The sequence below is a fragment of the Culex quinquefasciatus genome, chromosome 3 (genome assembly GCF_015732765.1).
Source record: "Culex quinquefasciatus strain JHB chromosome 3, VPISU_Cqui_1.0_pri_paternal, whole genome shotgun sequence".
NCBI lineage: Eukaryota > Metazoa > Arthropoda > Insecta > Diptera > Culicidae > Culex > Culex quinquefasciatus.
The window spans coordinates 197,807,988-197,834,016 of NC_051863.1; the positions used below are offsets into that span (position 1 = coordinate 197,807,988).

Genomic DNA, 26,029 nt, shown 5'->3' on the forward strand with positions numbered 1-26,029 from the left:
TGCGGAACCGCGTGACTGTCGGTGACACTTCCTTGGGGATACGACCAGATGCCAAATCGGGAAAGCTGGCAACTGGTATTTTACAATGATTTTGAATAAAAAAATGCATGTTCTGGTTCAAATCAGGGATGCGCTGGGATACATCATCGCACAATTAGGACAGAATTGGATACATTATGCTAGTTCATGTTTGAGACGCATGAGTAATACGAAAACGATTCCCTTGGGCATCAACTGGAATTTTAGTAGCTCAATTTAAAACTGAATTGGTTGAAGATTATTGAAAAAAAAACCACTTTTTGCATCTTTTTTGAGCTAAATCACACAATCTAATCCTCAAGATTTTGATGCAAAGTGTTAAAAATTGAGCAGTACAGATTCCCAAATAAGTGTCCATGTGGTTTATGGTTAGTCCCGATGTTCTGATATTTAGGTACTTTTCAAGCAGTTTAAAAAATAATAGGATACAGTCATCCCTCATAATCGGAACAGTTTACAGATCGGCCAAAGTTCAACAAATCATAGCAAATCAATAAATGAACCTAATGATTCGCTTTTACCTTCATTTGAAAGCTTTTCTTGCGATCTTTCGAATGCTGTATCGAAAAACTGCAAATTTTAACTTTTATATGAAGTTTTTGAAGAAAAACTTTGACCCTTGAAATCCACGAATTCGGAACACTTTTTTCTTACGGATGTAAATAAACTTTGGATCGCTCCAGGAGTACATATCTAATCTAATCTAATCTAATCTAATCAGACCCTAGCGCAGCCAATCTTTCGAAGGGATCCTGGAGAGTGCCTTAGGTTAGATGACGCCTAGCACTCTTCTTGTCATTTATTAACATTTGTAGTGCGCCATTGCATCGGAATGCATTGAAACATCACAAGCGTTAAAGCGGCCAGGCCTACTGCGTAAAGCCGTATCGCAGAGATGACTCGTAATTGGGTTGAGTTTGAGCACTGAGTGTTCGAACAACAACACAATTCTGAATCGACAGGGGAGGAAGAAGCGTGGGGACACACCACCATACGCTCCGAGATTTTGGTTGTATTCGTTGGGAGCACCATGCTAAGAAGGTTTGGTACTCCGGGACCCTCTGGGATGGGACATTGTATTTCCACGAATGCCCTGGACACTATTTGCCGTGGTTATAGCGCCACAACTCGCTCTCTGTAACAGTATTCCTAATTCCTGTCTAAGTTCACCAAGTCGTCATGGCCTAGTGGTTAGCATTTTTTTTTGCTTACCAACCCAAAGGACGGGGGATCGAACTTTTGTGGCTTTTGTGAAAATATCAGTTATTGTCTAAATAAAGGTTCTAAAAATAGTAGGGTCTACATTTGGCATGCTATTGACAAACTATCCTGCCAATAAGCTGCCAACATATTAGGATTTGTTCTAGGAACGAGATTTTTTTTTCAGTAAAGTTGCACGGCCGCCCAAGCCCCTAAAAAAGTTGGAACGGTAACTTCAACTCGCTGGGCATAATTCAACCAATCGGGACGATTCTTAATTCCAGTGATTTGCAAGGATTTTTAGATAATTCTCAAATTTTGCAGAACTCGTTTTTATCAAATCTGTAAATTTCGCGATCAAAAACATCGTTCCAACTTTTTTAGACGCGCCTGCCTCCGTGGAATTTTGGGCGGTTTTTTTTCGTTCTAGCTTTTTTTTGCGCTTGTAAAAAAATTGCCCAAAATTTCGCGGAGACAGGCGCTTCAAAATCAAAATTAAATTGTAAAAAATACAGATTTTCTCAAATTGAGTTCTGAAAATTTTAATGATCATCTAGAAATCCTTTCGAATCTCTGGAAAAAAAGAAATTAGACATGAAACACGTTTTAAAAAATGAAATAAGAAAGAAGCGTGGCTTCATTTTTTTTTTTTTTTTTCAATATTCTGGACACTCTAATCTCTATGGATCTTACATAAAAAATCTTAGGTAAAGTAATTTTGTCTATTTCTCAGAACTGATGCAACATTTTTACAATCTTTTAGAAGCAATTTGAACGTCTTATGCAGATTGATTTTCAAAAAATCGAAGATATACAAAGCGTAATGCGTGTTAAACTGAATCAAAATTGATCTCATTGCAAAGGGAAAGTGTAGTATACAGTCCAGACTCGATTATTCGAAGCCTCGATTACCCGAAGCTTTGTGTGAAAAAAAAACAAAAAAAAAATCCAAATTTCAAATTCGGGTGGTGCGACCCCATTTTTGTCAAATTTGATCGTCTATAAAATTTAAAAAAAATCTATAATTCATAAATATTTAGTAAATAAACAAGTACAAATATAAATTAATAAATGCATTAACAACGTTTTATGATGGCATGAATTATGCTGAGTATTTTACAAATACGAAGATTGGATAACCGAAACCAATCAGATTTCGATTGGTTTATTGTCTTTCAAGTTGAACAGAATTCAATCGAAAATCGGCTATCGATCGGATTGATTAGAATAGTTATTTATTTATAGTCACAATTTAGTAAAATGTAACAATTTAATATAAATCTATCATCACAGTAGCAGTTTTTACTACGTAAAAAATCGTAAAGAAATCTCGGGTTAGTTTTCAAAACGTCGTAAGAGCCAAATCCCTCAAGTGGAGAAAACCGATGAACAAGTTTTCGACCATTATTTTAATTCTTATTTATATGTAAGTGGGTTTCAAGGGCATATTTTTAGTCAAAATCTTTGCTTTGACTATAAGCTATGGTTGTCATATCAAGTGAATTGAATTTTTTAACAATTAATGTGTGTTTTAGCCTTTTTTTACCACACCAGGTTGATTCGACCTTTTACATGAGCAAATTGTTTCATACGTCCCTGTACTTGGGACTTTTTTTGAGTAAGAATGACAATACGACTATTGGCAAAATTTATTTATTTTATGACTAAACCACATTTAAATCAAACATTATTATTTTGAACATCGTTTCAACACCCCCCGCAAAGAGGGCAGTCGATGTTTTGTGTTTTTGGAGGAGATTGGGAGAAAACATCGCAGGGGAGAAAGGTCCAACTGACAGATTTTATTCTCCCTCTCTCGCGTTGGCTCATACGCTAGCTGAGAGCAGGAACAAAATGACGAATTACCACTGATTTGTTTATCTTTTCTTCAGTCATTCAGTGGTCTATAGGACCTTGAAGAACTCGAGGTTCCATGAGTTTAGAGAGGGCATTTATGCGTGTTAAGATGGATGCGGCCCTTATTGCTTGTTCTTGAACAGATTATGCAACTTGATTTTGTTTTGGTTTAGGCTGCCACACAAAATGATGATTTTGGGGGAAGCTAGCGTTCTCTTCCGGAATAAATTACTGAAGCTGGGTTTTGCTGGCTGGCAAATTGGAAAATATTCTTCGCGCATCCTTTAAGTCATATAATCAGCGCAATGTTTTTAACGGGATAACAAATATTCATCTTTTTTAGTAAAAACTCCTGTGCACATAATCATAAAGCAATTAAAACTGAACTTACGTCCTTTTTCTATGAGCGTAAGTACATTTTTGAAATCATCAGTACTTACGACCTTGCATCACCAAGGACGTATGTGACTTCTCCGTATGAAAAGCACATTCCACCTTTTATATGCGGGCGATATTTTTGTTTAAATTTATTTTTTTGGAAATTCTGCTCGAGTAGATCATTAGTAGTGCGTTAGAAGAGTGCAACCGTGCCAAAAACTCAATTTTGGACAACTGGCGCTTACGACCTTTTGAAAACTAACCCGAGAAATATAATAATAACCACAGATTTTTAGGCAAACTTTACCGTAAATTTTGGTTTGACTTCATTAGGATTTAGAAAGATCTTTAATTTGATTTTTGTAGAAGCAATGTTTTCAATTAATGTATTCAAAAAACGCGTAAAATTTGTATAAAATTTGTTCTTTATACATACTCAGAGGAACACAAACTGTTACGAGTATTTCAACATTCTAAGAAAAACATTAAGAGTTCAAGAGTGAAGCTAAACCACTGTCAAAATCCATGATTTTGCCTTCCAATAAAATCTCGATCTCGGTTGGTTATGAATTCTAACATCGATAAATGGAAGCCACATTTATTTTGAATAAGATTGTTCCTAAATGTTTATTGATTCCGTGTGATGCTTTGACATGAAATTGTTGAAAGGTTCTATTTTGAGAATTTTGATATACAACGATTGCTGAATAATTCAATTATTTGCTGTTTAAACATTCGTGCTCAAACTCAATTCATTCCAACGAATCATCTTTGTGGTTAACTTCACTTCACGTTGGCCTGGCCGTTTGGAAAAGCAGGATGTTGGAAGTAATCAAGTTTTGCAACGAGTTGCATACCATATTTTTGAAATTCCAAAAACACGAATAGAATTTTTCGGTGAAACGTTAGTTCCCCCATCTAATGTTTTTCGTTCAAAGCAGTGTCGGAAAAGTATTATCTTTTCGATACAAGTGCTAAAAAATGCAGCACTGTTGATAACGGTAACAAGGCCTTTTCTGTACCACAAAATGACAAGAAAAGTAAGTATTTTCAAACCAAACTTGCAAAAAAAAATTATAATCCATGACCTCAGCTCAGCTTAGCTCGCCACACAACATTCGACAGCACCCCGTCCATCGAAAAAGCGCGCTCAGCTGTTGATCAAGCCACCAAACAACAAATGCAGCGAAGCATAGACACACACACACACAAACTCTCGAAGAACGATAACCCGCGGGGCGTTCGTTCCGTGCAGAACCGGATGCCTTCCGTTCAATAAGTGTACTCGATTTGACATTCAATTACCCCTTGCCGCGCGGAACCGGAACACCGGAAACCAACTCTCAGCACAAACACACACACACAACAAACACAACACTGAGGTTGAGGAATTTGAGGCTCGGGGAATCATCAATTCCGGGGGACATTGAACAACAAAACAAACATATAACGGTTATTGGTGGGGGTTTTTTTAAAGTGGGGGGACGCGGGGTGACACTAATAATGATCTCACTAAAACCAAACCAAAGACGAAAAAAAAAAGAAATCATCCGCAATTAAAGGATACGTACCGCCTGTAGGGCTGCTAATCTGTCCTTCGTCATGTTGGCGGCGTTTGGTCAAGTCTCCCGGACAGGGACACTACTCCGATCGCGCAGAAAGGTCAGACAACGTGAAAGTCGTTTTGATGGGTTGTTGGGGGGACCTTGGGCGACGACCTGGGTTCTACTACGGTGACGCTAAGGTACACGATCGGCCTTAGCTGCTGCTGCTGCTGGTCGCCTCCTCTACTACCACTTCCACTTCCGCCGCAGGATTCCACTGGACACTCACTGCACCACCACCTTGCCACCTCACACAACACCACAACTATCTCGCTCTCGCCGCTGCCACGCGCTCTCTCTCTCGCGTGCTGCCAGCAGGTAGCTTCTTCACTCTCAGGAACCGGGCTCTTTTTCCTGCGTTGCCAAAACCGTACGATCCATTCACACCGGGTTACCTCCCATCCAGCACACCAACCGAGGGGGGATGAGGAGGAGGTTTGGACCACCACCGAGAATCTCGAACCTCACACTTCCGGTTTTATCTTCCTGCTGCTTCTTCTTCACCAGATTCCTCGCACTGTGGTCAATTCTTCAGCACCTGGCGTGCCAAGAGTCGGTGCGGTCCTAAAGCCCCAACTTTTTCATCTGTCAAAAGATGGCAAAAAAATCAATCACTACTGACATTGTTCCGCGCACGCACACGGATTCCAGCTGCTTCCGGCCACGAACCACTCCACCGTTCAACTGTGGCCACGCCACGACACGGCCCCTCACAATGACACACCCGGACCACCGTGAGACCGCCGCTGTTCCGAGGGGTTCGACCAGTCCGAATATTCGCGCAAGATTGGTGTTCCGTCCACTTCTCGGGGCGACTCTCCAGCGAATTTGGAGTGTGTGAAAATCGATATCTTCACGCGACGACGACGACGACGACGACGTCGTTATGCAGCAGTGGCCACCGTTCGCTCTCTTCTGGTCTGGTCGGGTCGGGTCGAAACTCTCAGAACTCTCGGTCGGTCGAGGGCCGACGACGACGACGACGAGACGATGGTGTGTCACACAATGGACTTGCGTACAGTTAACTCCCATTCACAGACGTCGTCGCGCACACGTACGTGGAACAAATACCAGAGCGCACAGGGCTTTTGGGAGTCGAGGGAGAGAGCAAAAAACACAATCACGGTGTGACTCGAGTCTGGTGTGTTGTAGTTGTGTGCGGCGCGCGATAATACAATCTCGGAAGCGTTAATGTAGGAAACACTTTTATGCTAAATAATTCAACCTGTTATTATGTCTTTTTCTAGGAATCTTTATAAGAACCTTTTGGAACGAACAATTAATTTAAAAAATCAATGGTTATCAATGTTAAATCCTGTTATCGAAAAATAGATTGATTTTTTTTTAATCATCAGGCGAAAACAATTAATCCGCTTTGTAAACCGATGATCATGGGTTCGATTCCCATCAGCTCCAACCTCCCACCTTGGTTGTTGTTAGTCAACGCTGGCGGCGGTTGGACTTGCAATCTAAAGGTCGTCAGTTCGAACCCTGGCATGAAAGGTTCCTCGAAGTAGAAAGATGTTTGGAAGCTCTCCCCATTCAAGCCTTCGAACTCCTAGGGTCGAGCAGAAACTTGCAATAGAGACCACAAAAGATCTGGGGGTCGTTGAAGTGGATGGTTTGATTTTTGAATTAATCAAAAAAAATTAAAAATGTTCAAATTCAAATAATTGGCACGGTATGTCCACGCATTCTTTCTTCGCTGTTGATTCTCTGAAATGGGATCCGTTCACAGAATCTGTCTCTGCTGATAATGCAACGCAGTAGGCCTGGTGAGATAACTCAGAAAGTATAATAAATAAATTGCGTTTGTTTAAAATATTTGCTAATGAGAAGCTCCACGTGAAAGGTAGAATTTTTAGTGTCATCTCAATAGAATAATATATGACTGAATATTTTACATTTTAATTTGGCAAATGCTTGAAAAACTAAACTTATACTGATTCCTTGTAATTCATAAGCCTTAGTGCGTCCATCTCGGAAATTCCCGGGATTATTTTGTTGTGGAAATAGATGAGCAGTTGAATACTTAAATATCGATAAAAAAATAAAAATATTCAGAATATGTCAGCATTCATTTGGCTTAAAAGGGAAAATTGTTAAAATTTTAGTTTACAGATTCGCAAAATTTATAGTGCTTTGAATATTTAACATTATATATTTTGAAAAGACTACGTATATTCACAGAGCACCGAGAAGTTTACAGCTGCCAAAAATGAATAATGATTAACACAACTATGTACTTCGTATATTCATCGGTAATTCGGTAAATTTTACAATGACCTATACTGCCCATGTTCGCATAAATGTCCCATATGCAAAAACAGCAAACTGAGAAAAACGCATTTTAAGTTTGTCCCACACATAAGGCTACGTGTTAAGTTTACACGAAAAAACTGGATTTCCTCCCGATTTTTAGAACAAAGTACTGGATGTTATAGGCTCTTTAGAAAGAGCACACGGGTTTGAACCAAACTGCATCAATAACTCAAAAGTGATGAAAATGCATATATGGGACATTTATGCGATCATAGGCAGTATATTGTTTTTTTTATTTCTTATCTTTTTTTTTTTTTGTTAGGCCGATGCAAATATTTTTCAAAATTTTTGTCCCTAAAAAAATATTTTTAAAATGCATTTTACACTAATTCAGTTGTTTTGCAATCATTAATTTTCAAAAAAAGAATGTTTTGACGAAAACAAAAGTTTTAGCGAGAAAAACTTTAACATCGAAAATTTTCAAAAATTCAAAAGATTTTTAACTCAACTCAAACATCTTAAAAGTGATTCTCAACACATTTTAAATTGATTTCAGCTGATTGTACTTAAACTTCCATTGAAATTTTTAAGTTTTTTGAAAAAAATATTTTGTTTGCCCCCTGATTTTTTGGGCCAACTTTAAAGTGGGGAAGACAGAAACTTTAAATAAAATTTGTACCAGCCTTTTTTTAAACATTTTCAATATTTCAATTCAATTAGTGTTTATTAGATTTTACCAGTTCTGCTCCAGGATGTTACATTTGCAATTCAGAGATTTGGTGAAAGGTTCTCAATTCATAAGCCTTTACAGGGAGGGTACATGTTACTATGTTTAGATTTTGCTAGCTGCGTGCTCTTTTAGGAAAAATAATTTTTGAGAAAAACCCCTTCATAGATCATAGATCTATGATTTTAAACTTTAAAGTTGGCCCGAAAAATCAGGGGGCAAAATTTTTTTTTTTCAAAAATCTTCAATATTTTTATGAAAATTCCCTTGCGTTTAGAATCATTTTTAGCATGTTTGGGTTGATTTAAAAATCTTTTGAATTTTTGAAAATTTTCGATGTCTACTATCGCTAAAGTTTTTTTTTCGCTAAAATTTTTGTTTTCGTCAAATTTTACATTTTTTGAAAACTTTTATTGCAAAACAACTGAGCTAGTGTAAAATACATGTTAAAACACTTTTTCCATGCAAATGTTGAAACTATGGCATGTTATGTTTTATTTTTTCTGCCTTTTAAAAACTTTTAAAAATATTTGCATCGGCCTTAACAGTATTGAGCTAATTATAGGATTTTAAGCTTGAAAAACATAACAAAAAAAATGAAAACATAGATTTTATAACTGTTTTAAAAATTTCCTCGGGATCCCGGGAATTCCCGGAATTTAAAAAATATGTTTCTAGTTTCCCGAGAAATTTAAAATCCGGAAAAATTGGACGCTCTGATCAGTCTATTTAAAAATATCAATAAATATGAAAAGTGCTGGAATAATTTAGTTATGGAACAAGTATACATTTTTTTTCTGCATGGTTGATTTTTTTATATTATTTTTTTCAATGCGCCTGAACAATTCAGACTTTTTTCGTTATTCAAACGCCATAATTTTTATCACAAAATTCAGGAAAATATATCTGATAACAGGATAACTAATGAAATTAAGTTCTTTTTGAAGGAAAAGCAGGTACTGGGCACATCCTATTATCCAGGATTGCGAATGTCGAAATGTTAGAAAGCAAGAGAATTCGTTCAAATTTTCTCGATTTTTAATGATTGTAATGTTCAGGGATAAAGTAATTTACAGTAAACTTCGTTTGATGTGCATTCCCGTCATTTTGGGCCTATTTTTGCTAGAGCTGAGCTGTAGGTTAGTCGTCGACTAACAAGTTTTTTCCTTAAACAATTTGGCGTCCCCATCAGGGTCCAGGAGAAACTTTGCATGTTGCAAATTTGCGAAGTTGCCGATTTGTGCTGCGTCAAAATGTACTGACAGTATTATATTTTAAAGTTATTTTGGCATTCAAACAAAAAACTGTTAATTTCGTTACTCTGGTACATTTGCCACCTAATTAAATATGTTAAAAAATCTAATCCACATTTCCAAACATCTACCAAATACCTCGTATTTAGCTTGATTTGGTAAATTGTTAGTGATTCTACACAGCAAATTTGATGTTCGTTTTCAGTTCGTTGCGTGTAGGTATATTTAAATCAGGCGTTACGATGAATCAGAGGATACCTAGCAAACCAATATGCCAAATCAAATTACGTAGTTTTATGCTATTCTGGTTATGTCTGCGATATAACTACTTTGACTTTTCCCATTAGATTTACAGTTTAAACCCGCATTTGGTTCATTTCGTTAGACAAAATCCTTCCTCAAGTTGCACTTTGCCACATGACTGTTCGACAAACATTCCAACAATCTCGTACGCCCCAAAACTTCACTCCACTTTGACAGCGATTTGTTGTGTTTACGACACGTCTCGCACACTGGCAACACTTTTGCTGCTGATATTTTCCTCTCGCAGATTGCGTTGCTCTCTTCCTCTCCCACTTTTTTATCGCGCTCTCTCTCACACATTCACACACACCACCGTCACTCACGCAGTAAACCTGTCCCTGTCTGTGTCGCGCCGAGAAACGCGAGCAGTGAAAAAAAGTGAAGGCAAAAAACGGCGAGAAATTATTGATTTTTCACGATTTTCTTCTTCGGGGAGTCACACATTAAGGCCTAATTTTAGCCCCTCTGTCCTGTGGATGGCACGGCACGGAGCAGGGGGGAATGAAACTCCCCCACTCTTCGTGGGAGCGGAGGAATTGGTTCGGAAGTGGCGCGCCACAGGGAGTGGTCCGCCGGAATTTGGGCTGGAATCCGGATCCGGGCCGGGAAGACGACACTTTGCACACTCTGCACCGGGTGGAGGAGAAACCCGACGACGAATAAATTCTGCGAAAGTGGCCGCCACTACACAAACCCGGGGCGTATCACCACACCACACACCACGTACGGATAGGACACTCTCTCGAGGAACGAGGAACCCGCTGCCGAACAAAAAAGTACACGTCCTAAGCGCAAGGGCGTCAGACTTCGAATGGCCGTACCGCGACGAGAGGAGTCTTTTCACTTTTTGGAGAGCGAATTTTTTGGCTGGTGTGTTTGTGTGCGAGTCAGCGTTGCCAGGGGAGTTTCGGGTGACGCAAGGTGTCAGTTTTTGTTTGGATGCGGGTTTGCATCGGGCAACTCGCGTGGGAAATTCACACTAAAAAAATATATTATTTTTTTCTGCAAACATTTTTACGAACGTAACTTTAAAATCTGGAGTTTTTTTAAAAGGTCCAATAAACCAAATTTCCAGTTTTTTTTCTTTTTGGGCGTTTTTGAAACCGCCTTGAGTCAGGGGTTTTCAAAAACACCCAAAAGCAAAAACTGAAAATTTGCTTTACTGGACCTTTTTTTTTAAAAAAAAACCCACAAATGTTGTTATATTATAACAGAAGCAAAGAATTTTTATTATTTATTCAAAAAAAATCTAAGTAAGCAGAGATTTTTCGAGATATCAATCGAAAATATCGATTGTGTGCGTTTCAGTTCGCCCCAGAAAAATGATATACTGAATATTTATCATAAAATCATAAATATGTTTTCAATGAATAGCCATCAGCAAAAGAGTTAAAACTGAGAAATTTGTAATAATAATTATTATTGTAAATCGAAATTTGGAGCAATACTTTATCTGAGAACACTTCAAGTGTGTATTGAGTAACGGTAAAATTTGTAAAGAAATAACGGGTTTTATTCAAAACAACAATAACAGCTACACTCCAAGAAATTTTGATAATGGTAATTGAAAATGGATGCTCAACATTCAAATGCGTTTTTCTCAAAACGCATGGTTTGTACATGATGCTTTTTGAAATGTTGGCATCGACTTAAGGTTTCATTGAAATTTTGAAGTCAATTCGATGCCAACATTTCAAAAAGCATCATGTACAAACTATGCGTTTTGAGAAAAACGCATTTGAATGTTGAGCATCCATTTTCAATTCCCATTTTAATATAAAAGCAAAATAAAATGATCTAATGATAACAAACGATGAAAAACGTTGCTTTTATTGATACTTGATCATCCAAATTCAATAAAACATTATTTCCGTAATTTTATTTGAGAAAAACAAACATAATTTCTTTTGAAATCACCAACGTTTATATCACCCTGCTGGCATTGAGGGGACGCTTTGTTATGATTCGGTTTTCTTCGCCGAATGTACATGGCGCTTTGTTCATGTTGCTTTTTTCCGTCACGAGGTTCATGTAGTCTTTTGTTTTGACAGGTTGACAGGGCTATATAAACAGAGACTGCTGATGGCAGAGATTTTGTTTATGTTACTTTATTTAAAATCATGATTAAACAGACTTTAATGAAGTAACTTTTGCTCATTTTTGGTGGAGAGGTAGCTTATTAGGAGTACTTTCAGAATATGCAATAACCCAGAAAGTGTCAAAATGTACATGATGTCTTTTGAAATGTTACCGTCGAATTGTCAAAAGTCGAAACAAATATTACAGTAAAACGCAATTTTCACGTGTGAAAATCTTTATTTACAACAAAATCGCAATAATTCTACCTCTAATGACTATCCATAAATTGGAAATCAGACACCAGCAGAATAGTTTGCGGCAGCGGCCGCGGCTGTGGCGACAAAATCGTCAGCACTTCCTTCTCCATGCTGACGTTCGTCACGCAGATAAACCCGGCCACGTTGCTCTGAATTACGTTATCGTCTGTACTTTCGGCAAAGCTCACCGCCAGAATGTGGTGCAGCAGCTGCGGTCCCGGCTGAACGGCCACCAGCTTCGTGTAGTTATCTTCCCGCTTCATGCCCAGCGGCAGACACGAATCGGGCAGCGCTGGCGAACCGACCTTGAAGATTTTGACGTCGCTAAACTTGACGTCGAAGGAATGTGGGTAGAGTGGCATTTTGGACCCGTAAAAGTACTCGCGGACGCGATTGTCCCGCGCTTCGGCTCGTTGCGATTTGGTGCGTTCAACGACGCCACCACTCTTGGGCAGGAACACAATCTGTACGGCTCGTTCCACGTCCCGGAGCAGCTCGTTGTAGAGTCGTTCCTGGTCCAGCACGAACACGGCGTTAACTTCGAAGGCTTTGATGGCGTGCAGAATGTGGCGGTAACCTCCTCCCTTGACCCAGCCGCACGTATTGATGATCATGCCTGAGTATTTGGCCTTTTTGTTGGCTTCCAACCGCTCGAGCGTGGTCTCGGCGAGTTTCGAAATCAGAACTCCGTAAAACACGTCGTTGCCCGACGGGGAAGTATGTCCAAAGTGATACACCAGGGGAGCCTGCTGGGAGAATCCTTCGGCCACCGGTGCCGGACGTTCGACCAGTAACGCTCCGATCGTCCCCGGTATGGCGATGCCTCCCTGGCCAACGTCCAAATCCACGTAGATCGGTCTACGTCCCAACCGAACGGCGTAGTTCAGGAAGATTCGACACAGCGTCGTTTTGCCCACGTCCATCGGGCCCACGATCATCACCACCGGTCCCTGGGTGTCGTCCTGTTCGGCCTTGGCCCGCAAATGCTCCAGCGCGGAGTTTGAGTTCAGGTATTGGACCATCGGCGTCTCGCGGGCTACGTACGCCACGTCCGGCTTGCCGCGCAGCTCGATCGTGCAACCGTGGTAGGTGAATATGGCCACCTTGGCACCGACCCCGAACTCGTACGGCTTGCGCATCACCAGCTCCGTTCCGAACAGCTCGGCGTGGCCGTTCATCAGCTGTGGGAGGGTAACAACCTTCAATAACGTAATTCTAGCGACAAAACTTCCATCAAACTTACCGTAACGGTGACCTTCTCATTTTTGTTCTCAATTTCGAACCGCAGCTCGGAGTCCATCTCCAGCTTGTACTCCGTCCGGGTAGCTTCACGTTCTTCGCCCATGGTTGGAGGAAAGTTGAAAAGAAAATCAAATTAAAAATCACAAAATTTCGCGATAAAACGACACAATCAAGCCGCGACGCGATGACTCAAAACTGCAACGGTGACGTTTCTCGCTGCGGTGTAAACAAACATTACACGCTGAAAGCATAATGGTCAAAATGGGATCTGGTTTAGCCTGTGAGTAATTTCGACCTAATTTTTGAATGATTTTAACCCAACCAACCAACATTAAGTAAAATCTCCATCGAAACGTTAAAGTTAGGGGGACGGCAAGAATTTTCATCATGGCAACTCATAAGCACTTTGAACTTTGATCACAGCTTCTAAACGGCGTTTTCAACTAAAATCAAGTAATTAATAGCTGAACTGATTTGTTTTCTAATGAAATATACGAGAAATTTCCCTAAAAATCAATGCAATATTAGGTTTTTTTTTCTAAATTTATTAATATTATGGGTTTAAAACTCAAAAACTCTCATGCAATTTAATTCCATAACTTAATTCCTAAATCTAAGTTCGTTTAATTCCTTAATTAATTCCAATACATTTGAATTAATTAACTTAATTCATAAATCCAATGATGTTTTTTGCCAAAACAAATAAAATCTCCAACAAACCAAATATTATTACTGAAAGTTAAGTGGAGCACGCGTTTTGCCGAGATTCAGATTGCAACTTTCATTGAATGCCTTTTTCATCGCGGAAACCCAGTCACCTAAAAGTGATAAAAGAATTGTTAACCTAGACCAAAAATCATAAATCTTTCCCATCAAACCAACCATCCTTCAAAATTGTTGCAATTTTATCGTTCAGCTCGCGCTGCGTTTTGCGGCCGCCCTCAACATCTCCTTTGGCCATGCAGGCGATAATCTTCTCCGACAACTCAGGGCAAATGTTCAACGTGGTCATAATGAAACTATCGAATCCGGCCGCCACGGCTCCGCACAGAATCGCATCAGCACCCAAAAATATAATTCTTCCCGGTTTGAGACACGCCGAGCCCTGGTCCAAATCACCACTGGTGTATTTTATGCCACGGAAGTTCGGGATTACTTTCTCCGCCATGTCCAGGAAGGTTGGCATGTGAACTGTAAATTTCAAGATATTCACTGAAATCTAAATAAATTTCACAAAATCCTCACCATTCACATCCGTAAACATCGGAATATGGTAGTAGAAAAAGGGCGTCTCCGGACAGTGCGACGCAACGTTCTTCAGGTATTCCGCCAACTTTTCCGGTGTTTTCGGCTTAAAGTACAGCTCCGGCAGGCACAGCACCCCGTGCACGCCGAGCCCTTCGGCATGCCGGGCCAGCTCGACCACATCCGGGAAGGGAGCGCCGCCGATTTGGACCATCAGTACGAGCCCGTGCTTGCTACAGGCCGCACTCCAAGCTTCGGCGACCTGCTTTCGCTCCTGCATGGTCTGCAGCATTCCTTCGCCAGTTGTGCCATTTACGAGCACCGCGGCGACCCCTTTCGATTTGAGCAACTTTGCGTAAGGATCGACAATTTCACAGTTTACTTGTTGACTTTCAGGAAAAAAACGTTCAAATTTATTGAAATTTTCGTGGAAATTGATCAATTTAATCACCTGCTTCCATGATATGCCGTAAAAACGGGAGCCATAAGGCCTTTGAACGTGAACTGCTTCATTGCTGCGCCAGAGAAGTACTGACTGAGACAAACGAAGCTCAAACAAACAGTTCTCGAGGAACAAAGCCAACAAGCGTTATCAGGCGACAAGAAGCGATAATAAATCAACGGGAATAGAGTGTGCAGTGGATGTCATCCTTGAAAAACTGTTTTCTTCTTTCTAAAAGTTTGTTTTTCTAAAAAAACTAATCAAATATTGAAATTTGAGCGAGTTGTGGCGCTATAACCACGGCAAATAGTGTCCAGGGTCTTCGTGGAAATACAATGTCCCATCCCAGAGGGTCTCGGAGTACCAAAACTTCTTAGCATGGTGCTCCTAACGAATACAACCAAATCTCGGAGCGTATAGTGGTGTGTCCCCACGCTTCTTCCTCCCCTGTCGATTCAGAATAATAAACACTCAGTGCTCAAACTCAACCCAAATACGAGTCATCTCTGCGATACGGCTTTACGCAGTAGGCCTGGCCGCTTTAACGCTTGTGATGTTTCAATGCATTCTAATGCCATGGCGCACTGCAAATGTTAATAAATGACCAGAAGAGTGCTAGGCGTTATCTAACCTAAGGCACTCTCCAGGATCCCTTCGAAAATTTGACTGCGCTAGGGTCTGATTAGATTAGATTAGATTAGATTAAAAAAACTAATCAAATATTGAAAAGCTAGAGATTCAACTTATTTAGAATATTTTAGTTTGAGCGTGTATAAAAGTTAAATAATTTTTGTGTACACGTTCAAACAAAAGTAGTTATTGTATTTTTTCGGAAAATTTTAATATTTTAGGATTTTCGGATATCTTTAAAATTATAACAGAGTAAGCCCATTCAATTATTTTACATGCATTTTCCGTTTATTTGCCTATACGCTCTAGTTTACTTCACGATGACTCTTACATTTGTTTTGTTGTGTGTTTAGTGGTTACATGATTACAAAAATATAATAAATATATATTTGTATGATTTACCTTTTTCGCTCGTCTTAACCTCCACTGTTCCGTGCCTTGCACGAGTTTTTTTTTTGTTAAACACAACACGAACCGATTAAAGAAAAAGATTTCCGAAATACGTTGGGGTGGGGAAGTTGTTGGTTCAAAATTTGGCGGAATCAGCTGATGCTGATGCTGTTGCAAAATGTAAAAAATGAAGATGATTCGCTGGTTTCTACGGATTTGTTTTTAAACTTCGGTTTGTCTACGTAAAAGGGGTGTGATAAACGTCCATTGGATTCACTTTTAAAATGATATGCAAAGTACACTCGCTAGTACGAATACATTCCATAAAGATTTTCGATTTACTCGAGAATGTTGTTTTACAATATGTATTTTTTTGCTTTTATAAAATGGCTGCGAATATTTTTTTGTTGTTGCTCTGAAAAAACTTTACAAATATATGGATATTCTTACGTTGGCTCCGCAGGGTGTCGTGTGTATAAATATGAATATTTTTGACCTTTTTCTTTAATTTTTACTGGGTATTCCGACGATTCCGCTTAAATCAGTTACATATCTAATCGTGTGTAGGTGTTCTTGTTTCGTGTAAACTAATACAAAAGGGTTGCAATATTTATAAACTCTCTTCTGTCTTGGTTACCGTACAATATATAGAATATAAAATACATCAGTAGGTGGTTGCAATTGTTCCATTATAATATATATCTTGTTGCAATCATCTCCCAGATAAACCTCAATGGTTTGCTTATGTTTGATTAATCGTAAAGTTAACCGAGCTCTAAACGCAACAGAAGAACTAATTGCTCCCGCTTTTGCGTTCTTTCTCAAAATATTCAACGGACAATTGTGGCCGAATCATATTCGACCTGTTCCGTGCGGCGCGAATGCAGATATATCGAGAGTATTTTTTTAACAAATAAAGTGATCACATATGCGGTTTTAAACATCTATATTTTAAAGTTTTTTTTTTCTTTTTTCAATTGCCACAGAATCTAGAACTTAACAATATTTTAAAGCTATATGTTCAATTGTAATTGCGTCGCAAACGAAAATAATTAATTGTTTCGAAAATATGTTGAAGCATTTTCTATTGTTATAAGTTCCAACTTCAAGTATAAATTGAGTAAAATCAATTTACAGTGCAGTTGTTTACACTCGAGCGCGGTTTAGGAAAACAAGAGAGAAACTCTCTTTGCTCTCCCGTCCTCTCATCGCGGAATTACTTTTGTTGTGGAGAAAACGGAAAGATCAGGAAGACGATTCCCGGAATGTACGGGAATTCCGAAGCGAAATTTCAGAGCAGCAGCCCAGAACCGAGTTAAGTGGCAGCTGGTCCGGAAAAGATCCGGCAATAATTTTGTATGGTTTGACGTTTGCTGGTAGAGTCGAAAAATGTTAACAAATCACTTCGTGCATCAGTTAATGGCCCGAGCACTAAAAGTAAAGCAAGAGACTTGCCCTCTTGCTCACTGTCGTTATAGGAATTGAATTGACAATTCAAGCAAATCCGAAATTTTGAAAGACAATTCGAAAAGAATCGAAGATTTTTTGAAAATATTTATAAGGTAACACAATAAAAAACAAATTTCTAAAACATATTTCCGAAACAACACAGACTTTTGCTGCACGCGTATAACAGAAAAGGGCAAAAGAAATATCACTAATGCGCTTAATATGTGACGAACTAGAACTGAAACGTTAGATACTATAAGCGAACAAATGGACTTAAAAGACTAATATTTGCAACGGTTTCCTTAATCCAAAACAGATTAAATCACTATAAAATGTTAATCAATAGACCATTAATCAACACACTCTCTCCCTCTCAATCTCTTGGCACTGTTCAGCATAAATAGTGGTTGGCACTACGATTCACCGGTTGTGGCCGCCCCCGGAGGAACGCCCTCGAACCGGGCCCGTTTGGTCTCCTCGGTGGAAGAATCGTTGCTTGTACTGCTGTCATCAGGTTTACGTTTCATGTGGTTGTTCAAGTGGTTATTGTTGACTTGGGGTTGCTCCTCGTCGTCCATGTCCGCGTCCTCGCCGGCGGAATCGTTCTCGTACTGCCCGTCGTCGCAGCTGTCCGTTTCGTTGCCACTGCCGCTCGGGATGGCGGCCCCACCGCCCTCGCCGGGCAGAACTCTGGCCGGATCTTTTACGTTTAGGCGGACGGCCAGTCGCTTCAGGCTGGAGAGGGAATTTTCACAGTCCGTGGTGTCGATCTCGGTGAGGTTCGTGCCGGAACGTTCGATTTCGGTGTACGTTCCGAACGGGAGCTTTCCGAGGCACTCCAGCTTGAGCACGTGCATCTTGGAGCGCAAATGTTTGGCCAAATGTCCGTGGATCCGGAAGCCGACGTCGCAGTCTTTGCAGTAGAACGGCCGTGGGTTGGAATCGGTGGCGATGCCAAACGTCGTGGTCATCGAGACCTTATTCCGATGGGTGGCGGATCGTTCGTGTTTCAGGAACAACCCTTGCGACCGGAAGCTGGTTCCGCACGGTTCGCACCGGAACTTGCGCTCCATGTAGTGGATGTTCATGTGAATCTTGAGCTGGGAGATTTTCTGGAACTTTTTGTTGCACACTTCGCACACCGGCCGACCTCCGTCCTCCTGGAAGTGACTCAACGAGGCAAATTCGTTCGCCGGAGGCGTTGTCTTGAAGCCGTCCTCACCCACGACAACCGTTCGAGCGACAATTCCCCCAATCTCCGCCGTAGCAGGCAACGCCGTTGCCGGAGGAACAACGACCACCGGCGGAACGATCGGAGCCACAATAGGCGCGGCAGCAGCGATCGCTTTGCCCTCGTCCTGGTCGGAAGCCGTCCCACTCTCGCTGTCTTCCCGCTTTCGCAACGTGACCGACTTGGTCAGCTTGAGATATTCCGACGCGACGCTCTTGGCACTTTCCTTGCCGGTGTCGTTGACGGCCTTGAAACTGTCACTTCGTGGTCTGCCTGCCGGTTCGCTACCGGAGTCCAGCTTCACACTACCAGCAGCAACCTCCGCCAGCGTGTCCATTCGAGAGACGCTCGGTTCCGCTGGATCAGCTAGGAGCGCTTCTTTCGGTTCTTGACTCGGGTAGGACACGGGTTTCACCGGGGGTGGGGCCAATTCCGTAACCGTGGTCATGGGCACAATTTCAATTCTATTGACCATCGGCGGTTCGATGACCTGCTTTGGTTGCTCGTTTTTACCGTTGAATATCCGGTAGGACTTCTCGACCTTAGCGGCTGGAATGACCGTTGGCAGCAATTCTATCTGCGGCGTCGGTTGTTGTTTGGCACTGGGAACCGCCTCCACCTCGTACTGATTGTTGTTCAAACCTTTCATCTGACTCTGTTTCATCCGGCTGTCCTGAAGCGCTCGCTGCTTAATGTACTCCTGGAAGTACACGCTATCGTCAAACTCCTTCCCACCCGGAACAATCAAACTCGTAACGGGAATTTTGTCCGTGTTCAAAACCAGCGTGGTCAGCAGGTTGGCCGCACCCGTTATGGGAGTCACCACGTCCGACACGCGAACAATCACCTGCGATCGAGGCGCACTCGGAGGTCGCTGCTGCAGGTAAACCAACGGTTCCGCCACAGGTTCCTTCGTCTTCTTCGTCAAATCTATCGGCATCGCGCCATCGTCGTCCTTGAATTCGCGCTTCTTTTTGGTCAGATTCGGATCTGAGTAGTACTGCTCGTGCTTGAGCATGCTGAACTCCACCTTCGGCGTATTCCCAAAACTAATCACCCGTCGCGGACTTGGCTGCGATGGCTCTGGCAACATTGGCTGCGGCGACATCAACGCCTCAACCGCGGCAAACTGCATCACAGGACTGGGATAGCTCTTAGGAGTCGGCTGCTGCTGCTGCTGAGATCCAGTTGGGGGAGTCATCGACAGCGACAGCAAACAGTGCGCCGCTTCATGCTCCGGTAGCCGGCTCTTGGACTCGTCGCTGTAGTCACTGTCGTCTCCGTCGCTGTCCGAGCCGGTATCCGAGTCGCCCGGAATCGTGGACGTTCGCTCGCTCGAGATCGACTGCTGGTCGCCTTCGATGTCAATGTCCCCGCCGTCGTCGTCCACGCTCGTCGGAATCGGATTTAGGCCCAGCTCGGTGCACTTTTTGAAGTGGCTCTTGGACTTCATGTGCTTCGTCAGGTTGCCTTTGGTTTTGAAGCTGGAAAGAAAGAAGAAAGAAAAAAATGAAACAAAACCGGTCATAACTACGCTGTGAACATTTTTAACAGTGCATCTAATAGATATGTTTAAAATGGGTAAAACCACATGGACGTGTAATGTGACTTTGACGTTTGTTTGATCGCGGAGGAAAAATCTGTTTTGACAGTTAAGCAAATGATTGTGCGCGAGTTTATTCGAAACCACGTGTAGAAAGTGATTAAAAGTCTGTTAGTTGCAATAATTAGATGTTGCGACAAAGCGTGTCTCTCGTACAGCGTCGAAGCAAGCCCAATCAAAGGTGTTTTACTTTTGTCACTCCGCTCACAGAACCGATGTCCGCTTGGACATCCTCCACTGCCCAATAGCAAATAAAACTTAAAAAGAAACAAAAAATACTCACTGGAAGCTACAGTACTGGCACGAGTACGGCCGCACGTCCGTGTGCGTCCGGATGTGTTTCTTCAGCATCGATGGCTTCTTGCACCGGATGCCACACTCCTTGCACACGTACTTGCCCCGGCCGCGTCCCCGCACGTACGTGTACTCTTCGGTGCTCTCGAATCCACCGGATAGCGTCCGCTCGGACGATTCACTGCGCGGAGGCATGCTGTCGTCGTTGTGCGCCGGATGGAAGCCGGAGGAAGAACCACCCCCCGCGAAGGGGACAAAGTTCTGGGCCGATACTGGGGGCAGGACCTGCTTGGAGTAGGTCGGGAAGTTGGTCTTGGCTTCCACGGCGGACATGATCAGGCTGGTGGAGGAACTCGAGTTGACCACCGCCAGGGAAAGCTGCTTGGTGGCGATCGAGTAGCGATGATCGCGCTGTTGGCTGCTGTCGTACAGGGACATGACCACGACGGCTTTTAAACCTAGTGGGTGCGGATCGTTCTCGGGGTGAACTTGCCAGTTGCTGTACATCGACAGTTGCTTCTGCGTTTGCACGTAGAATGGTTGCGTCTTGTTGACTGTACAGTAGAAGGGCTTCGTGCTGGATTTCAGACCGATGTTGGTGTACGCGTGACCGTTGAAGTAGAGCTCCCGACAGGACTTGGACTGCCGAGGCGTCTCCGGTGAAATCAGCGGCATCGTGTTGTGGGTTGGCGTTATTCCGTGGTGTCGCTTGGGCGTGAAGGTCCCCGGCTTGAGCGGCAGTGAGTTGGGCCGTAGGAACTTGGGTTTCGTTACAACCTGTGGCGGTGGTGGCAGTGGGTCGACAACCATCGGTTCCGGTTTGCAGTCCACCGGCGCAGGTGTCGTGGGTGTTTTGATGAGAATTTCCGACTTGGAGATCAAGTTCTCAAAGTTAAAGTACCGAATCTCTTCCTTCTTGACGGCGGTTGGTGGAGGAACTTCGTAGATTTCCTTCTTCCTCGGACTGATGTTGTCCGCGATTCGAGTAAAGTTGAAACTCTTCTTCGGCGCGAGGTTGTTCTGTTCCAGCTTGGCCGGAGACCAGATCTCTTTGGCCATCCCATTCTTAATCGGTTGCATTACACGAAATGCCATCTTGCCACTGCCACGACTGCTGTCGTCTACGGTCGTCAGAAGCGAAGGCGACTGCATTTTCGCACTCGACGTGTAGTAATTTCCGGTGGAGATCGAGATCGACTGCAGCACGCTCGGACTCGGGCTGGCCGCGATGCGAGGACTGCTTTTTGGTTGCTGATCATGCTGGTTCACCAGCATCGAGTTGGGACCGGGCATTCCCTGAACGAACGGAATCAACTTGCCACCGTGCATGATCTGCGATGCTTGGCCGGGGGACACTTGCGGCAGGGTCAGCGGGTTGAACGCCGTTATGGAGTTGATCGGTGGGAAGTGGAAGTGCGTGATTGGTTGCTGAGGTTGTTGAGACGCGCCGTCCGACGAGCTTTGATGATGCTGGAAGAAGTTTGGCGTGGTCAACGATGGCGTCAGTGTGGGCGTGATGGTCACGATCAGCTTTGGAGTAGCGTGGTTGACGACCGGCGCGGGTGATACGCTTCGGTTGCTGTCCGACAGCTGCAGGAACGAACCGCCAGAGTGCATTCCGGTTCGGCCAGCCGGACCGTCGTGCATCTCCGGGTGCACCTCGGGCGAGTACGTGATGGTTCCGCCGGACGTGTACCGATGAGGTCGTCGCAGTTCATCGTTACGAGGGACCACTTCGACATCTCCTCCAAACAGCTGTAAGCTTGGATGCTGAACTCGGCGAAGAACGTGCGGCTCGTTGCTGGGTTGATGTTTCCGATGCAGCGGCACATCGTTGGCCACGTGCGAAACGATCACGTTCGGCTCCGGCGGCATCGATCGACCTCCGTCGTGGCTTTGGAAATCTACGAGCCTGGTATTGCCCAGCAAGGGACCAGGTGAAGGAAGCGGATTTTGTACCACGTCGACAATTTTGGCCACGATCGGATTGCTGCTGCTGCTGCTACTCGGTTCCGGAACCGGACAGCCGCTGGCAGTCGAGCTCGAACTGGAACTCTCCTTCGGTGGAAGTGCAATGTTCTCCGGTCTTCCACGGGGCAACTTCAGCTGGGATTTGGCCAGCTTCGACAGTGTCGACGGGTTCCGCGAGGGTGGATTCAGCGAGACGCGAGCCAACGTTTTCAGACTGGTCGGATTGAACCGATCGCTGGCCGCGGATTTGGAACGCATAAAGTGCGACGACGAGGGCGATCCCACCGGACTGATGGGCGCACTCGACGAGGGACTGTTCAGGTTGCTGCTGTTTCCCTGGCAGTAGCAGATGGTGTGGTACTTGAGAATCTCCGCGTCCCGGAAGCTGATGTTGCACGACTTGCAGGTGAACAGATTTTCGGCGTTTTCATTCTCCGGATTCTGGACCACCCCAAAACCACGCGAGTTGAGCAGCAGATCTTTGATGATCGACCGCTCCGGATTTTTGGGATGGTCCGTCACCGTAACCGGAGGTTGCGTTTGCTGAGCCTGAGGTGGAGGTGGTGGTGCCGGTTGTGGAGCAGGTGCTTGCACTTGATACTGCTGCTGCTGCTGCTGTTGTTGTTGCTGTTGAGCCACAGGAAACGAGGGACTCTGCTCTCGACTGTACTGCAGAACTTCAGCAGATCGTTTCCTGGAATGCTGCTGCTCGTACTCCATCGGTGGCGGGTATTGTGGTTCACTTGGCACAGGTTTTGACAGGTTCAACGGTTGTTGGTATTGCACTTCGTTACTTCCGGAAGCAGCAACTGGCCGGACCATCAACGGCACTGGCTGATGATGATGATTCTGGACCACGGGATATCCGTGGGTGGTCAGATTGATTACCCTAGGAGCGTTCACTTTACCACCCTTACTACTTATCACAACTTGTTGCTCGCTAGGAATCACGGTGGCCACGTACTGCGGCTGGGGAATGAGCATCTGCTGCTGCTGCTGCTGCTGCAACTGCTCTTCTTCGCTGTTTCGTTTGTGAAGCAGGGCCGTTGCCAGCCGAGATCCAGCATCGTGACTATTGCTGCTTCCGCTACCACTACTACTGCTCACGGAGATGCCCCGCGTAATTCCGGTAATTTTGTGGTACTTTTTCTGCAGCGGAGGTTCCACCACTTCGACGATCGCTTCGTTGTCCGAAATCAGCTTGGAGATGTGCTGCTCCAGTGACTCCACATTTTGGCCGTTCTAAAAGCAAAGGAAAGCAAGCGTTAGCTAACGTTCAAAAACCTTATCATCACACAGCTCTTACCAAATAGTGAGGTGTCGATGGCGCCGAATTGTGGTTGGTGTTCAGATTCGTTGTACTGTTGCTGTTGGAGCTGACGCCGCCGCTCCCACTCCCACTCGATCCAATGCTGTTGTGGTGCTGCTGCTGCAGGTTGTGGTTGGTCACGACGATCTGTCCGAGTACGCCGCCGCCGCCGCCAGTGATCTGGAACTTGGACGCCAGCTTGGCATCGAATTTGGTGTAGAGTGCCGCATTGTGGAACTTGGGCTTGTACGGCTTCTCCACCAGCAGCTGGGGCGAGTGGACCCGGTCGTCCATCGGAGATCCGCGGTTGATCACAATGTCCGACCCACTGTTGCTGAGCTCCTTGTCGTCAATGTCCGAGCCGCCGAGCGAACCGTCCTCGTCGAGGTTCACGCCAATGTCCTCGCCCTGGCTCTTGGATGCGTGCGCTCGGGATCTGGAATGATGGGATGTGTTGGTGCTGATAAGAATGTTACGCATTACTCAACTGCTGGTTGTGGCTTGTGTTTGGTGATGCTGGGTTGTGGTCGTCGATTGTTATCATCCTCGTGTGTGAGGAGCAAGCATGCATGTGCGGTTGGGGAGCGGGCTTCTTTTGTCCAATGTGATTAGAAGTTGGTTGGGATGCTATTCTTAGAATTACAATTTTCTTTGTTTTGATTCAACTTTCTTAGTAGCACAATACAGTAGAAAATGAAAAAAAAAATCTTTGATGGAATTTTGAAAATTATTTACTATCTCAGTTATAAGTTTCTCAGAAGAAACCGGACGAAAAAAGTGGTGAACAAATTATAAAACACGAATAATTATTTTAGACAATACGCTTGGATTAAAAATTGTCTTATTTTAGAAAGTTTTGAATTTATTGAAACTCACTGGCAAAATATGAAATAAGTTACATATAAGCTACAAATATAAAATGCTGAAAACCCCTTCATTAGATTTACTCAACAAACATAACATGATCAATTACAAATCCGTTACGAACTTGATACGAAATAAAAAGTTTAAGGTTACAAACCTAATTAAACAAAAATTAATCAAAGAATAAACTAAATTCTTTACTTATTATTGCAGTTACGATTCTTGAATTCAAAAAATCAATGAATTTATAAAAAAAAAAACAAGAATCACACGTCATTCGCCACCACAAATTCATAATTAAATAAAATTTGTTTTTGTCTCATTTAAAAAAAAAACATGCATACGGATGATAAATGATCAATTTTCAAGAACTTTTAGTTTTGACAAATTTTAGACAATGCACAATGTAAGAAATGGTACAAAATACTGATTTGAATATTGTTTTTTCACTTAAAAAAATAAAACAAATGATAAAACAAAATAAAAATGTCATGTAGAATGTAAAATTTAATGACTAATCGCCTTGGAAAAATTTACTAAGGCCTTAGAAAAAATCACTTAGGATATCCGATTCGAAAAATCTTGATTGTCGAGCTTTTAAATATGACCCCAAACTACGCTAAAGTTGTTTAGCATTCTTAATTCCAAGATGGCGGTAATGAAATATTAAAAAAGCGTTTTTTTTCAATTTTATATGCAATCAACTATTCAAATTTGAATAAAATAATTTAAAAAAAAAACGTAACTTAATCCACCCTAGGGGGTTGATGCCTTCCTCACATTTAAAGGGTGCTTTCCAAAATAGACACAAAAGGGCGATGTTTTCAGTGTTTTATCAATTTGACTCATTATTCATACCACTAGATTGGATAGTCTTCATATTGCAGGGCACTTATATGCTTACACCTTATGATAGGGTAGCCAGATCCCCAATCCAATTCGAGCTTGTTGAAAAGGTCTTTTGATTACCTATCCAACGATATGTCGCATGAGAGATCCGGACAACGGTTTCATCAACATATCTGAGATCCGGCCTCCAAAAAGTGCATAAATGACACTTAAGTGCTTATAACTTTTGATATGGTTGTCAGATCTTCAATGTCTTGGACGCGTTGGAAAGGTCTTTCAAATACCTTTCTGAAAATGTATAACATGACAGGTTTTCTTACAAAAACCACCCTTTTTACAATCTTCCGAACTTAAGTCAAAATTGTTTTTTTAGCATAACTTTTGAAGTACTTAACTCTACTGCATAATTTTTAATAGCGACTAATGGGACCCCAAGACGGATCGAATGAGGCCAAAACGGACAAAATCGGTTCAGCCTGTCTCGAGATAATCGAGTGACAATTTTTTGATCAACACAGACATTTGCTCAGAATTTGATTCTGAGTCGATAG

At 42.8% G+C, this 26,029-nt stretch overlaps 4 protein-coding genes across 16 annotated transcripts in view; all 4 read right to left on the reverse strand.

The window, feature by feature from the left end:
- LOC6031102 (syntaxin-1A) overlaps positions 1–10,482 on the reverse strand; it is an 87,348-nt gene extending 76,866 nt beyond the window's left edge. For 6 of the 8 annotated variants that reach the window (XM_038261730.1, XM_038261726.1, XM_038261722.1 and 3 more), the window contains exons 1-2: positions 10,318–10,452; positions 5,046–5,663 (exon numbers count right to left, since the gene is read on the reverse strand). In XM_038261730.1, coding sequence (XP_038117658.1) covers positions 5,046–5,078 — 33 coding nt within the window. In that variant the 5' untranslated portion in view covers positions 5,079–5,663; positions 10,318–10,452. Of the gene's footprint in view, positions 1–5,045; positions 5,664–10,317 lie in introns of all 8 variants that reach the window. The other 2 variants (XM_038261723.1, XM_038261724.1) reach the window with 2 other exon arrangements.
- Positions 10,483–11,919: 1,437 nt separating this feature from the next.
- On the reverse strand, positions 11,920–13,416 carry LOC6031101 (protein CLP1 homolog). Its single transcript, XM_001841896.2, has 2 exons — positions 13,203–13,416; positions 11,920–13,140 (listed from the first exon to the last, which is right to left on the reverse strand). The coding sequence occupies exons 1-2, from the start codon at positions 13,302–13,304 to the stop codon at positions 11,971–11,973; spliced, it is 1,272 nt and encodes a 423-aa protein (XP_001841948.2). The 5' UTR covers positions 13,305–13,416; the 3' UTR covers positions 11,920–11,970.
- A 321-nt stretch (positions 13,417–13,737) lies between these two features.
- LOC6031100 (N-acetylneuraminate lyase) lies at positions 13,738–15,029 on the reverse strand. The gene is made up of 4 exons (XM_001841895.2): positions 14,898–15,029; positions 14,447–14,835; positions 14,084–14,392; positions 13,738–14,019 (listed from the first exon to the last, which is right to left on the reverse strand). The coding sequence occupies exons 1-4, from the start codon at positions 14,957–14,959 to the stop codon at positions 13,931–13,933; spliced, it is 849 nt and encodes a 282-aa protein (XP_001841947.2). The 5' UTR covers positions 14,960–15,029; the 3' UTR covers positions 13,738–13,930.
- A 750-nt stretch (positions 15,030–15,779) lies between these two features.
- LOC6031099 (transcription factor HIVEP3) overlaps positions 15,780–26,029 on the reverse strand; it is a 72,458-nt gene continuing 62,208 nt past the window's right edge. For 4 of the 6 annotated variants that reach the window (XM_038265503.1, XM_038265501.1, XM_038265504.1 and 1 more), the window contains 3 exons: positions 23,763–24,225; positions 20,475–23,698; positions 15,780–20,072 (listed from right to left, as the gene is read on the reverse strand). In XM_038265503.1, the coding sequence (XP_038121431.1) occupies positions 17,771–20,072; positions 20,475–23,698; positions 23,763–24,225 (5,989 nt within the window). In that variant the 3' untranslated portion in view covers positions 15,780–17,770. Of the gene's footprint in view, positions 20,073–20,474; positions 23,699–23,762; positions 24,226–24,253; positions 24,417–26,029 lie in introns of those variants that run through there. The other 2 variants (XM_001841894.2, XM_038265502.1) reach the window with 2 other exon arrangements.